The sequence below is a fragment of the Pipistrellus kuhlii genome, unplaced genomic scaffold, assembly GCF_014108245.1.
Source record: "Pipistrellus kuhlii isolate mPipKuh1 unplaced genomic scaffold, mPipKuh1.p scaffold_m20_p_15, whole genome shotgun sequence".
NCBI lineage: Eukaryota > Metazoa > Chordata > Mammalia > Chiroptera > Vespertilionidae > Pipistrellus > Pipistrellus kuhlii.
The window spans coordinates 7,415,531-7,428,950 of NW_023425460.1; the positions used below are offsets into that span (position 1 = coordinate 7,415,531).

A 13,420-nucleotide genomic window follows, 5' to 3' on the forward strand; every position below is an offset into this window, starting at 1 on the left:
CAATTTCCAGAATACTGTCCCTTTCAGTCAGAGTTGTGATGTAATACTATATTTCACCAGTAGGTGTCATGAACTGAAACACTAGCTATCCTAGCTCAAATATCTCTTAATTGAGACTTCAGGTTATAGAAAACACATGATTCCAGCTTGAAAACTTAGAATTCTCCTCCTTGAATCTGCCTGCAAAGTAGAATACTCTACATTGAATTACCAATGCTAGTATGAAATCAAAGCTTAATTATAAATATTAATATAAGTTATATAAACATATATAACTTTATGCCAATGCTAATATATTCACACTTTTCTCCCCTCTATCTGTAATTACTTATAAAAATTTAAAATATATGCTATTACCAAATAATTGCTTCAAGTAACAAAGTTTTGCCTGGCCAGTGTCTCAGTGGTTGAGCATCAGCCTATGAACCAGGAATTCATGGTTCAATTCCAGGTCAGGGCATATGCCTGGTTGTGGCACTCAATCCCCAGTTGGGGGCATGCAAGAGGCAGCTGATCAAAGATTCTCATCATTGACATTTCTATCTCTCTCTCTCTCCCTCTTTGGAATTAAAAAAAAAAAAAAGTCTTTAAGAAATAAATACAGTTTTGAAAGAGATAAATAGCATGTAGCTATAACAGGGAGTCATTGTACACATATAAAAAAAAAACACACACCAACTTACCACTACTGCCACAGTCTGCACAAGAAAGGAGTTCTTCTGGTTTCTTTTCACGATTTGATTCTTTAGTCCCCAAACAGAAGCTACATATTGGAATGGGATCAGCACGGGGCTATAACAATTAAAATGAAAAAAATATTGTTAGTCTTCCAAAATTAAGAACAAAACATTAAAGTCAAAAGCTGCTTACATATTTCTTTAATAAATAAAAACTGCTCAATAAGGTGTCCAAATCAGCATTTTCTGGTGATAAAATAAATCTTTACAGTTATCTGATACTAAAGAATTTATTGCCTAAAGGTTTTTAAGTATAATACGTAAGATTTAGAAGTAATTTTTATTAAACCAATGAAATTATATATATATTGTTAAGTGACTATTAGCCTAAGTGACTATTATTATACAACCAAACAACCGGTCACTATGACATGCACTGACCACCAGGGGGCAGACACTCAATGCAGAAGCTGCCCCCTGGTGGTCAATGTGCTCCCACAGCCAACCTCCCAGGCCAGCCAATCTCTTGTGGTCCTTCCCTCCAAGGGACCCCACCTGTGCACGAATTCGTGCACTGGGTCTCTAGTATATCATACAACTTTCCATTAACAAACATTAAGGATTCATTTGAAATCTTATTCATTCCCATAACCTATATGCCTATAATAAGTTGATTCATCTATGTATTCAGTATTCGAGATTACAAATTATCATGTACTTAGGTCTGACTGTTTAGCTCAATTTTATCAAATGTTTTAGTGCAGGTTACTGTTATTCATTCTCTCTCTCTCAACTCAAATCAATTTTTAAAAAGTAAACCATATCATGCCACATAAAGGAAATAAATTCTCAGTCTATGACATTCCCACTTTAATAAAAGAAATAACAAAACATTTGTCTAACCCCCTAGGACCCTTTAATTCTCACTAAGGAAAATGCTTTGAACAATGTATAAATCTGCATACATTTTGTGTCTCCACTGTTATTTATGACTCCCAGCAATGCTAGTATTCCCATCCATATGAATAGTTGACTGTGCCTACAGATCTGGTCACATTTATTTTGAACAACCAAAACTGTATGAAAACTAAATTTTTTTTGCATATTCCAAGCCTTCACACATGTCTGCCAGCCATCTGAATGCAACTATAATGTATTTATATTTAAATCTTTTGAATCAAAGATTCGGGGCAAGAAAACTTAGTATAAGCACGAAATTTTTAATGTAAATTTAAAACAAGATTTTGCTAGGTCTTTCTAAATATACATCAGCATAGAATAAACATCATTTGTTCAGTTTACTCTATCCCAAATGCCTTAATACATTGCCTGATGCACAGTAGGCACTCAAAAAATATTTGCTAATGGCATAAATGAAAGAAACATATGCTAGTTTAACAAAAACAAAACAAAAAACAAAAAAACCAACGCTCATCTCAAAGAAAATATTTCAAATGCTTACAATGATTCCAACAAATGTCTTGGTTCACCGTGACAACATGTCCTCAAACACCAGAATCTGTCTTGTAACCAAGCATTTACAAAATTGTTAAATAGGACTGTTATTTTTATCTTACAATATAAGTGTTCATCATTTTGCCCTTATTTTCAGTGTAAGGTGTTCTTTCAATATGCCCAGGCTTTACTTTCTGAGGTAGCTATGCAAATGTGCTTTTGAGGCCTTGGTTAAAAAATATATATATAATACAGTTTGAATTTGAAAAACAACAAAAAAGACAAGTTACAATAAATTGGTCACTGACTCCAGCCACAAATTTTTAAATGCCAGATAATCAGCACGGCATAATTATGGATCCATAGTTATTACTTGCAACTGCTCAACTGCAGTACCTTGGGAACACTTTTGTTCCCTTAAATAGCAATTAAAAGAACAATCTGGTTTTAAAATGACAACATTCCCCTGATAGATTCTAGCTGAAACCCGGTCCTTGTACTAATGGGATTCCTGCTTTCATTTGATATAACAATGCTCAAGCCATTGCTGCCATCCTTGCCGTGATAAATAATTTACAAAATGTCACATATCATTCATGCAATGAAACAAATCCAAACCTGCAATCCCATTTTTCTTTCCCCGATGAATTTTTAGCTGCAAGAAAGACATGGCCATCAGCCAGCATTCATGCTCATTTTTCGTTTTTAACTAAAGGTAACACAAAGGACAAAGGTTGCTAGTAGTTCATGGCCAGAAAGACTGATGTCCCACACTCTGCCCAATAATAGAAAGCATAGATGCTATCACTTCACGCTACATTCAAGTGTGAGCCCCACCACGCTGATGAATGCTCACCACCATTTATTTTAGGGATAACTATCTCACAATACTCTATAAAACCACTGCATTATACAGAAATGTCTGCCCTGCTGAATTATTGATAATTCAAAGCACTTTTTGCTAACCTCAGTACAGCCAAGTCTAATTAACTTTAAAAAATTGTCACTTGTATGGAATGAAACTTTTACAGTAATACATGTAAATGGGTCACGGAATTATTATGATTCACTATTCTCAATCAGACTACATATAAACTGTTTCAAAAATAATCCCCGGTAATAGATTCAAATGGATTGCAATCAGAAAGAGGTCTGAATACAAGGCAACTCGATTCTCTGCAAGTTCGCTACAGACAAATCTTATTTAAGAAGCCTGGAAATGTCTCCCAATTCTTAATTCCTTTCTTGGAAATGTCACAATGTTGCCCAACCTGTTGATCACATTTTCTTATCATCATGCCGAATAGTTCAAGCTAAACTGGAGAATTAACACCCATGAACAGGCTTACCCTCTGCAGAGGGCTTCGAAGCACCTCCTCCACATCTCCCACGGAATGGCTGTGGGGGAGTGGCTGGGGTAGAGGCCGCTCACACACCATCTCATTTAGTCACCTTAACAGCCTTGCCGTGAATTATGTTATTGCACACTCATTTTAGGCAGGAAATTGAGGGTCTGAGATGTTAGGTAACTTTCCTAAAGTTGCACCGATTCAACTGTGGAGCTGGGATCTAAACACGGTCTGTCTTCTCTAACAGCCATTCCTCACCTCTACTACCCATCACCCCCCTTTTCTCCTCTCAGGAAAACTGATACTATCTTTCTACCAGTGGCAATAACTCTTTACGTATATTTGTTAAAAGCCTTTTCCTGTTAATTTCTCCTATTATCAATGGCATAGGGTCTTGAAACTGTTTTTAAAAAAACCACAACCATTAACATGTGGTAGATTATTGATTACAATGGAGAAAGGTACCATTACAATGGTGAAATCTGACAGACATCGCCTTCACCCAGTGGCTGAACCCACCACCAATGTGGGACAAACAGTCACCATGCACCCCCGAGCATTACACTGAAGGATACAGCACTGCCTGTGCGGTCTTCTCCCTGGAAACATTCGCCCTGCATCTAATCATTAGGAAACAATCAGGCGATTCCAAACTTGGGGACCTTCTGTAAAGCAACTAGCCAGGATTTTCCAAAAAATGTCAATGTCATGTAGGCAACTAAAGTGGCGTGAAAACCAAATACAACTCATGATCCTTGCTTGGGTTCTGATTTTTAAAAATACCCATAGCTATAAAGAACATAATTTGGATAATGATGGAAATATGCACTAAATGACACTATATAAGCTAGATATAACAATATTGAGTCAACATGATGGGGATTATATAGGAGAACATCCTATAGCATTCTTATAGGAGCTGTGTGCTAAAATATTTTAAAGTGCCATCATATCTACAATTTCAGTTCAAGTGACACAGGGGAAACACCTGTGTGTGTATGTGTGTGTGCGTGCGAGTGCGTGTAGAGAGGGAGAGAGAAAGCAAACATGGCTCAATGTCAACAGTTGGTGAATCTATAAAGGGTACTTAGGTATCTTCATTATAGTATTCTTGACACTTTTCTGCATGCTTGCAATTTTCCAAACAATAAGTTGAGGGGAAAAGAATGCCCCTCCATTATTAAAATAAATAAATAAATAAATAAATACATAAATACATACATACATAAATAAATAAATAAATCCTAGAATAAATTATTATATGGTTGGACTACATGCATCTATAAAATAAAATATATCAATCTAATGCATTACCAATTCACAGAAAATACAGAGGACAGAGGAAGGTGCGGATGTAGTATACAGCAGAGGGATGCAGTACCCAAACTCTCCAGGGCAAACAACTCAGTTTCATCAACGAAGAAATAAAAAGGGAGACAGTGAGTAAGCAAGGCTTTTCAGCCAATCACAATGCATGTTCCTTATCTTGACCATGACTTTTTACAAATTAAATTATGAAACTAAACAAAAGTGCATCACCTACTGGGAGACCTGGGGCTAGTTAGCCTTGAAGAACCTATTGGGAGGGGGCAGCTGTATGCCTTTCTGCAGGGGGAAGGCTCTGCTTTGTTTCCTATGAGCACAAAATTTGGATGAACAGGGGTGATTACAAAGGATTAAATTTTCAACAGAGTTGGCCAGCAACAGAAAGAATTGTGTGGCTTTTTCTTTTGTTGCCTTTATTAATGTAGATACTAGTGGCTCAGTGAATAAAATTTTTGCGGGAGGGGGGGGGGGGGGGAGTGGTTTCTTCAGCCCAGCCTGCACCCTCTCCAATTGGACATCCTTCTCACAATATGGGACCGTTGGCCCCTAATCCCTCTGCCAGCTCGATCTCTCCCTAACTGCCCTCCTCTGCAAGCCTGATCACCTCTAACAGCCCTGCCTGTTGACCTGATCTTGCCCCCAACTGCCCTTCCCTGCTGGCCTGATTGCCCCTAACTGCCTCTGCCTCGGCCCCCACCACTATGGCTTTGTCTGGAAGGAAAGTCGGACTGCAGGACTGACTTCCAGTATTTAGTCATCTTTTCGGTCGTTTTGGACATTACAGACCATATATATATATATATATATATATATTTATGTTTATTTCATTTTTTAAATTGCAGCTAAAATATACATAACATAAAATTTACCCCCTTAACCACTGTTAAGTACACAGTTCAGTGGCATTATGCACATTCGCCTTATTGTACAACTATCATCACCAGCCATCTCCAGTAATTTTTCATCTTCCCAAACTAACACCTTGTCCCCGTTAAACACTAACTCCCCATTCCCCCTTCTCTCAAGTCCCAGGCGACCACCCTCCTTTGGGTACCTCCTTTAAGGGGAAGCACACAGTCTGTGTGGAATGGATCATCTTGAGGCAGCTGGAGGGCCCAGGAATCAGAAGACCAAGAAGAGGCTGACTGGCTCCTTCAGGACAGGGAGGGTGCCGCAGACAAGGAGCCTCACACACCCTGGGGATCTGGGGCCTTCAAAGGTCCTGTCCAGATTAAACACTTCAACGGTTTCATGGCTGAATAATCTCTAAGGCCTCTCCCAGCTCAGCTGTCATTTTTTATTGATCCTATTATACTTAAAAGACATTTTAAGAGTCTTGAGGACCTTTGACCACAAAAATTAAATAGCCTTTTAAGACAAGGCACTTTTGAAGAAGTTTTATATTTGCTTATGGTTACTTCTGTTTCTGCCATGAAGGAAGCATGCTCGTTAGTCTTGTTAATCTAAGTAATTGGACAAAAATAAATGAACTCCTGCACTCAATCAGAGCCAGGGGTCTCCAGGCTCACCTTCTCTTTCTAACAATCGCACAAAACAGAGGTTTGGTCTCTATTCACAATGATCAGGGATATCGCCCCTTTTTTCCATAGTCTTCCCCGCAGATTCATCTCCTCACGTCATCTACAACTTTCTTGAATCCACTCATAAAACATACATTCTAGTCATTGCAAGTGTTAGAAATAATTCAGCATTTTTCATTCATCTATTCATACTTGTATTGTGGAAAGACCTAGATTTAAGTTCTGTACTCGCCTCAGGTCTTCACTGTTTGTAAAAGGCCACAATAGTTAGTGTCCATGTTGTTTAGCTCCAGGGCTGCTCAAGTTCAAAGGTGAGTGTGTGTGAAGTGCTGGGTAAACTATAAAATTCTAGTCAAATATTGTTATAATGATTGCAAAGTTCCCTTTAGCTATTAAAACAAAAAGCACAAACAACGTCAAGTCCATAATAAGTAAAGATTAGCACAAATGAATTGTTCTGGAGTTTGGAATTACTCCATAAAAGACTTTGATTCTGGGAGATCCCATGATAAATATTAATTTTAGAGGGCTTTTTCTTTCTAATGAGTTAATCAGGGAGTACAGGAACAGGGTATAAAGTGTCTCCACGAGAACCAAGAGGCCTGTAACTGATTTAATAAAAGGAAAGCTCAATGTAAAAGGAAAGGAAAAGGTGTCAAAGGAAGAAAAGCACAAACAAATGTGAAATTGTAAATGAGCGATACCACAAAATGAACACAGGACTCACAAATCTGAGAACCAGACAGTTCATCTTTGGAGAGTGTTCCCTACCTCTACCTCCAACAGCTCACTCAATGACTCCAAAACAAGTTGTATGAAAGAGCTGTTTTAAGACTCTTTTTTATGTCTCTCTTTAATTTGCACCCCTTTACCATTCTGTACTTAAATCTGAAGTTAAAGTAATGCTTTGCCATTTACTGAAACGCTTTTCTCAAGTGTCTCACTTGTGCCAAACACAAACCCCGGGAGCCAAGGCTGGGGGCTCTGTCCGTCTCCGTTTTACAGGTAAGTGCAATGCCTCCATAGGATCACACGGCTATTAAGCCTGCTGACTGCTAGCCCTCTGCTCTTTCACACACACACACACACACACACACACACACACACACACACACACACATGATTGGTTTCTCATTTTGTTTGGAGCTTGATTCAGATACCACTTTATCAGAGACGCTATCCCAGGCTACTCGCTCTGAAATTGCACCAGTGTCACTCTGGATCCTCCAAGCCTTGCTTTATTTTTTCTGCACAACAGTCATCGCTATCTACCATATTATGTATTATTTATTTGTCTTATTTCATTTCACTTAATTAAACTATAGAATTTCCATTAGGAGGGCAGAGACTTTGATCATTGCTATAGCTGCTGCCTCCAAGTACACTTGTTGAATAAATGAATGAACACATGGACAGTCTGGCTGCTTTCAGGTCAGCAACTGGTTCCTCTGGTTCAACAGGTCCCAAAATAGTGACTACTTTCTTTACTTTAATATATATCCTTGATGACTATAAGACATGCGAAGCAACCATGGATGGCACAGTGGGTTCCATCGCTGTCTAATCTGAAGGTCTTTGTTCTATTCTGGCTCTTTCTAATGATTGACACTTATGTCTGGAAATAATTGCCCTTCCCTGTGTATAATCTGACAAGACAGAACGAAAAACTTTAAATCAGCTGGGAGGAAAATGATCTCACCACAAGTATTGAAGGCTCACTCAGTAAGAGTCACGATAGGCTGCAGGTAAGGCAAATTTGGGGCCACGCCCAGTTCCCGACCCCCCCTCTTTCCCTTTCAAGAAAGAATTCTACAAGTAAAAAAATAAAAGAAGTCAGGGAAGGTACCGTATTTTTCGGACCATAAGACGCACTTTTCCCGCCCCCAGAAGTGGGGGGGAAAAGTCCCTGCGTCTTATGGTCCAAATATAGCCTACACATATACTTTAAAAAAAAAGTTTTTTTACTTGCCCGGCTCTGTGTGGTCTCTGTGTGCTTGCTCGGCTCTAAAATGGTTCTAAATGCTGCTGTTTACTTTACAGGGTTGATTACATGTGTTTATGACTGTGATGTTGGGTTTTAATGCACATAAAATATTTTAGGACACTATTTGTTTCAGAATCTTTTTTTCTTCATTTCCCTTCTCTAAAAACTGGTGCGTCTTATGGTCCGGAGCGTCTTATGGTCCGAAAAATACGGTAAATACACTGTAGTGAGAGTAACAAAATGATAACAAGAGCGTGAATCTGCTAAATCTATTTTTAAAGTATCTTATGAACTTTGGTGCTTTATTAGCAACAAATATTTTCCACAAACTGCACAACTGATACCAGTGGGACAACAGAGGCTGCAGACTGTCCATGTTGTTTGAGGGTCACGTACTCTGTGTGGGGTTTTTTTCTTTGCCACTTCAGCACTCTACTTGACACTTATCTAATAAAGAACTAGACTTCATTTCTTGCCACTTAACCCACTTATTCAACTGCTGTCAGTCTGAGCAGATCAAGCAGGCTGCTAATGAGGACACAGCACACACTCAGGCTTTTCCTTTAGAGCAGTCTGCTCAGATGTGGTCTTTGGAAACACACTCACTCTCAAAGTAGAAACTTCCTGTGACGATCTGCACCGTCTTGTTTTTCAAAAGCGTTATCTTGGTCCCATCGGTGTGAGCTGTGACCGAGGTCAGTGCAGCCGCGCCTCCCAGGAAGGCCTGGTGCGGGCCCTCCAGGGCACAGAATGTTCACCACACGCCTGTCGCCATTTTCTCTGCACCCACGTACCTTTCATTTCATCCCAAGGCTAGTCTCACAAGCCCGTCATGAATTATGACCTAAATAGATGCCAAAATAATTTTTCCCAGAAGATAACCGGAGATGTATACTTATCATAAGGCTCTTCACAAGCAACAACGTTACGCTAATTTTACTCTCGCCATATAGATCTTTATTGTATCACCTCTGCTGCTCATTATACTTCTCTGTGGGTGATGGGTTCTGTGAGGGAGTGCTACTTCATTCCCACTGGCTCGGGACTGAGTCTCTGTATGGCTCTGGACGGAAAGGATTTACTGTTGCTGATGGATGGAGATGTGGAGTGTGACTGCTGTATTTTACCACCTGTCACAGGGAAGAGGGCTCCCTGTTTCTTAAAAGTGACAACAAGTAGATTAAATATAATAAAATAAAGATATCTAAAAGCATCCCTATCCATCTCCATAATCTTTTTTTCATTTAAAAAAATAACTGGGAAGCAAAAACAGTATCAATGACCACCTACTGGGAAAGTCCCACCATCAAAATACAAAATGATAAAAGCTTAGCCACAAAGGACTCAGAGGAGGAGGAAGACTTTCTGAGACCATGAGCCACACAGATATCAATTGTGTGGGGCTAATTGAAATGCTCAGACGGTATCCTGTGGTCTAGAACTTGTTCTAATTAGGCAGGTGTGCCATTTGCGAGTGCTGATTAAGGAAAGCGCTTCGGCTTTTGGAAGGAAACAAATCTAAGCCTGTTCCCTGCGTTGAACAATAGCGTCTCATTTGTCTTTTTTGCTGAGGAGGGAGGAGAGAGAACAGATAATGAGACAAAACTACCTTCCCAGGGTCTTTAATTTCTTATCTGGACAGGGACGTGGCTTTTTAAGATTTCATTTGAAAATCTCTCCTCCACCCCTCCTATTTGAAATTGCAGATACCGCATTTATCTTCTTAAGAGGGATCAAAGTCTGATTCAACACAGCTGGAAATTCAACACATGGTTACAGTAAGTCTGCTTAGGATTTACAAACTATTCTCTTTGGCAAGCATGTCACAATATTAGCAAATAATATAAACCTTACTCTAGGTTTTGAAAAATAAAAATTGTAAAACAATTCATATTCAAGTGTCACAGTTCGGTAATAGTTTGTTTTTTCTTCCTTTTATGTGTAGAGTAGTTTTAGGTTCATAGCAATTGAGAGAAAGTACAGAAATTTCCCATATACCACCTCCACTGCCACACATCTCTTACCAGTGTCACATGTGTGAAATGATGAACCCACACTGACACCCAAAGTCCACAGTTCACATTAGGGTTCTCTCTTGACATTGTACAGTCTATGGATTTGGACAATCTTATGATGGACACATTTTTCACTAATCTAAAAAAAAAAAAAAAAAAATCCCAGTGCCCTATCTAATCATCTCTCCCTCCCCTTCTAAGCCCTGGTTACCACTGATCTTCTTTTACTGTATCCATAGGTTTTGCCTTTTCCAGAATGTCATATAGCTGTAATCAAACAGCTGGCTTCCTTGTTGCCCAAGGCATTTGTTTTGATCTAGATGTGATGCCTACAACCTAGACATTCTCATTACCAAGTCCACCAAGAGGAACCTGCGTTAACTGTCCAGAGAAGACACAGGCAACTGAATTGATTGCAATTAGATCCAAACATAGAAGTAGAACATAAGGAGTTGAGACACAGGGACATGGATATTAACAAGCTAGAAAAGTCATATATCAGTCACTTTCTCAATAACATCACCACCACCACCCTGACAGCCTTCTGCATTCACCGGGATCTAATGGCAGTTGAAATGCTCTGCACTATCAGATAAGTCACTAATATTTACTCGGCACTCAAGTATGCCAAGTAGAATATAATCGGTACTCCAGGTGCCTGCCCTCCCAGAACCAACCAAAGTATGTGATTCCATTACCACTCGCAATTCGCAATTGCCCTGTGGACACGTGAACTATCTTATGGACAGAATCTCCATGCCCTTCAGATGTCTGCTTCTGTGTTCCTCCCTTTCAGCATACCTTTGACCCTTTCAATTAAAATAGTCATAAGCATTAGGAAAAGAGGATTTGCTTGGATAATTACCACCACAATGTCAGGAGCTCTGACCTTGCTTTTTGGACTCTGCCCTAAACTTCTTTGTGGGGGCAATTCTAGGTCTATGAACGCTTTAGGCCAGGCACCATCCCAGCTCTTAAATGCACCTCGCTGGTGACACTGCTCTCGGTGCTCCCGCATCACTGCAGGCAGTGCGGGGCCTGCACACATCAGCCCCTCCACGACTAATGCAATGCCAGCCACGGCAGAGCCCGGAAGAGAAATACCAGATGTGACAGGCTTTCCCCCCACGGCAAGGATTTTTAAGCTCAATTTCCCAGAGCTTTAAGAGTCTACAGAAGCCTACTAACGCGTATACAGAAGGTGAAAGAAAAAGCTCTTTATTTTTGTGAAATCAATTTTTGGGAGCATATTTTTAATCAAAGCTTAGTACACTGTGAGCTCTTTGAAGGAGATACTTGTTTGGTTCATCTTTACCACACATAATAAAGAACTTAAATGTTTGATAAATATTTGTTGACTATATAAATGTAATATTATTTCTCATACTTGGTACTTTCTCATTTTCTAAATTACATTCTAAGTATATAAATGGCAAATAAAAAGGTAATAATAGGACACCATATGGTTAAGAGGGAAATAAACACTTTAAATGTTTGCCCATTTAGATCCTACTTACATTTCTTAAATTATAAAATATATATATAACATAAACTGTACCAGCATTTTAATCATTTTTAAGTGTAAAGTTCAGCAGAACTAAATACATTCACCCTGTTACACAGTAAGTTAAAGTATATTTTAAAGAGTTTTGAATAAATGCATATACTCACGTAACCCACATCTCTACCAAGAACATTTCATAACCAGAAAGTTCTCTCCTGCCCTTTCCCAGTCAAGAGAGCTCACTCTCTTCCTACATAACTACTCTCATTTCTGCCATCATATTAGTACTTGGGTTTATCTATTCTCAAATTTCATCAATGGAACAAGACACTGAATTCTTTTGTGTGGGGCTTCTTTTACTCATCATGTCATATTCATTCATATTGTCACATATATCAAGAATGCATTTCTTTTTATTAGAACAGCATCTGACTGTAAAATATGCAATGTTTGTTTATTCCCTCTATAGTTGATCAGCGTTTAAGCTGTTTTCGGTTTAGGACTAAAATGCATAAAATTGTTTTGAACATTCTTGTAGAAGTTTTTTTTTGGATATGTGTTTCCATCTCTTTTGAGTAAATTACCTGGGAGCGGAACTGCTGGGTCATAAGGGAGATAGAGGTTTAACTTTATTAGAAACCTCAAGCTAGGTAAATTAAAAAATATTAAGTAAAAAAATATTAAAATGCTGTCCTGGTTGGAGAGCTCCATTGGTTAGAGCATTGTCCCACTATGCTAAGGTTGCTGGTTCGGTCCCTAGGCAGATACCAATGAATGCCCAAATAAGTGGAACAATAAATTGATGTCTCTCTCTATGAAATCCATTTTTTTTTAAAATTAGTCTTACCCAGTTTGGCTCAATGGATAGGGCTCCGGACTGTGGACTGAATGGTCCCAGGTTCAATCGGTCAAGGGAGTGTATGTATAGGTTGCAGGCTTGATCCCTAGGATCCCTGGCCCTGGTGGGGGGAAGTGCAGGAGGCAACCAACTGATGTGTCTCTCTCACGTTGGTGTTTCTCTCTCTAACTCTCCCCCTCCACTCCACTCTAAAATAATTAATGGAAAAATATCCTCATGTGAGGATTAACAACAACAAAATTAAACCAATATTGCTTGCATCTAGATAAATCCCTTTCTGGATAAACTTGCAATATATTATTTTTTATACTACTTCTGGATTTGACTTCCTAATATTTTAAAGATTCTCAGGCTTATATTCAGGAGAAATATTACTCCATAGTTTCCCTCTTTTTACAATATCTTTGGTTAATTTTGGAATTGGGATGTTTCCTCTTCTTCCTCAAACAATTTCTCTAACATTTGTATTAGAGAGTTTTTGATAGATTTCATCATTAAAGTTGTTCGCTACCCGAGCCTGGAGTTTTCTTTCAGCACAATTTTAAATTATGCATTCAGTTTCTTTAGAAGATACAGAGCTTTTCAGATTATCTTGTGTGCGTCAGCTGTGACACCTTGAGCATTCAAGGAATTTTTCCGTTTCATCTTAATTACCCACTTTATTGGCATAAAATTGCCATAATATTTCCTTATTATTCTTTTTATGTGTT

The 13,420-nt window shown here is 38.8% G+C and overlaps 1 protein-coding gene across 11 annotated transcripts in view; it reads right to left on the reverse strand.

The window, feature by feature from the left end:
- KAT6B (lysine acetyltransferase 6B) overlaps positions 1-13,420 on the reverse strand; it is a 173,464-nt gene that overhangs the window by 64,068 nt on the left and 95,976 nt on the right. For all 11 annotated transcript variants that reach the window (XM_036438178.2, XM_036438176.2, XM_036438172.2 and 8 more), the window contains one exon: positions 684-792. In XM_036438178.2, the coding sequence (XP_036294071.1) occupies positions 684-792 (109 nt within the window). The remainder of the gene's footprint in view (positions 1-683; positions 793-13,420) is intronic.